Genomic DNA, 1,848 nt, shown 5'->3' on the forward strand with positions numbered 1-1,848 from the left:
TGAGACAAAAGTTTCTGGAAGGACTGAACGTTGTGTCCAGTTTGCATCTTTCAAGGGAAAGGAAGCAGCTTGGACTCATATTGAATCCCAAGCCCTAGAAATGGGAGACAATCATTTACATCGCAAAGTGGCAGGCGAAGATTTATTTGCAAGGGAAGCTCATTTCCATAAATCCTGTCATAGTTCTTTCAAACTGAGACATGTGAATTACTTATGTTATCAAGCCAACAGAAGTACTGAAGACAAGCATGATGAAAAGCATGAAGCTCATCAAAGCTCGCTTAATAAAGTTCTGGATTTTATACGTGAGAGAGTTATTGGCCAGAAGGAGGTCGTGCAACTTGGAACACTCCGCCACCTATACGTCCAAGAACTTAAACGCTGTGGATTTCCAAATCCAGATTTCAGAAGTGACAAGCTGAAGACCTGACTTCAAAGACACGAAATTAATGAGAGCATCGCTTTCACAAAAGTTTTTCCTGGGGACAGGGGATGCATAACCTTCAACCTGGTGTACAGCAAAAGCATCTCTGTTGCAGAAGCAGCGACATGTGCATTTAGACTTGGTTCCAGAGACAAGTTTGAGGATGTTGCCTTGCACTTGTGCATTGCTGTTCAGAGGATGTTCCATGAGTCAACACCACTTCCTTGGCCTCCAACAGCTGATGAGCTGGATGCCAGAGCATCAGAAGAATACCTTCCAACAGAACTTATGAAGTTCCTGTCGACTCTTCTGGTGGATGAAGTAGTCGTGGAAAAGTCTGAAAAGTGCCAACGTCTGGTCCTTTCCATAGCTCAGGTGAGATTTAACCACATTTGCTTTACCATCTTGATATATAGTTTTACCACATTCTGTAATGAAAATGTAAACCATTTTCTGTCTAATGTCTAGTGGTTTCATTTCCAGGACATCTGCCGTGCTGTGACAAAAGGAGAGTGGAAATTACCTAAACACATTCTGCTTTGCAGTACCATACGACACCTGTATAGAAGCAAGCAACTCACCAATATACTCCATAGATTAGGTCACAGTGAGTCCTATGACTTTGGCTTGGAAGTTGAGACAGCACTGGCAGAAGCCATTGACGATGTTTCCTCTTCGCTCACTCCCCAAATTGCTATTGGTGAGGACAATGTAGTTTTCCATGTTGAGTGGGACAACTTAAACAAAATAACTACAAATTTCCATGGATCAAACGTGGTGAACAGCACTGGAGGGATTATGATACAGGAGGTGAAACCAAATGCTGACATTGCCGACAAAGATAGAATTCTCCCACTCAAGCAGCAGAATAGGACTCGTTGTTTGGAAGTTGGAACCCCAGCAACATTACCCCCTCTTCATATTTATGGTCGCGTTGGGCCCAAGTTTCCACTGGAGCAAATTTCAGTCCACCCATCACAAACAATAAGTTGTATGCAGAGTGCATCCAAGAGTACCGTTTGTGGTTACTAATGCGAATGGTCACTGGCAGTAAACACGGTAAAGAAACGCAACTTGTCCCTGGATTTGGTGGCTTTATCTCAGCTACTGGCAAAAAACCATCTCAGAAATCGACCATTGACTATTTCAACCCGATCAATCAGCCATTCACCGAATATTCCGTGATCAGGGAGCTGTTGAAGCGTTCAGAAGATGCTACGCTGGAGGTCGGCCAGAAATATGTTCTTAGCACCTTTGACCTTGGAGGTTGCATGAAAGCACTCCCCCTCATTTGGAAGTTTCCTGAAGAATACAAGAACCATGTGGTAACCCCGGGGCCTTTCCACACAGTGATGAACTATATAGGCATGTTGACTGGTCACAAATGTCTGGGCTCTGGCTTCGCTGAAATCCTCCTTGAGGCT

At 43.9% G+C, this 1,848-nt stretch overlaps 1 protein-coding gene across 1 annotated transcript in view; it reads left to right on the plus strand.

Moving 5' to 3' along the window:
- The window catches only part of LOC137644940 (uncharacterized), a 1,861-nt gene extending 334 nt beyond the window's left edge, over positions 1 to 1,527 (plus strand). Inside the window, exons 1-2 of the mRNA XM_068377817.1 lie at positions 1 to 799; positions 908 to 1,527. The exon at positions 1 to 799 is cut by the window's left edge and continues 334 nt beyond it. Of these exons, the coding sequence (XP_068233918.1) occupies positions 623 to 799; positions 908 to 1,456 (726 nt within the window). The 5' untranslated portion in view covers positions 1 to 622 and the 3' untranslated portion in view covers positions 1,457 to 1,527. The remainder of the gene's footprint in view (positions 800 to 907) is intronic.
- The last annotated feature ends 321 nt before the right edge of the window (positions 1,528 to 1,848 follow it).

This window comes from Palaemon carinicauda, chromosome 8, assembly GCF_036898095.1.
Source record: "Palaemon carinicauda isolate YSFRI2023 chromosome 8, ASM3689809v2, whole genome shotgun sequence".
Classification (NCBI taxonomy): Eukaryota; Metazoa; Arthropoda; class Malacostraca; order Decapoda; family Palaemonidae; genus Palaemon; species Palaemon carinicauda.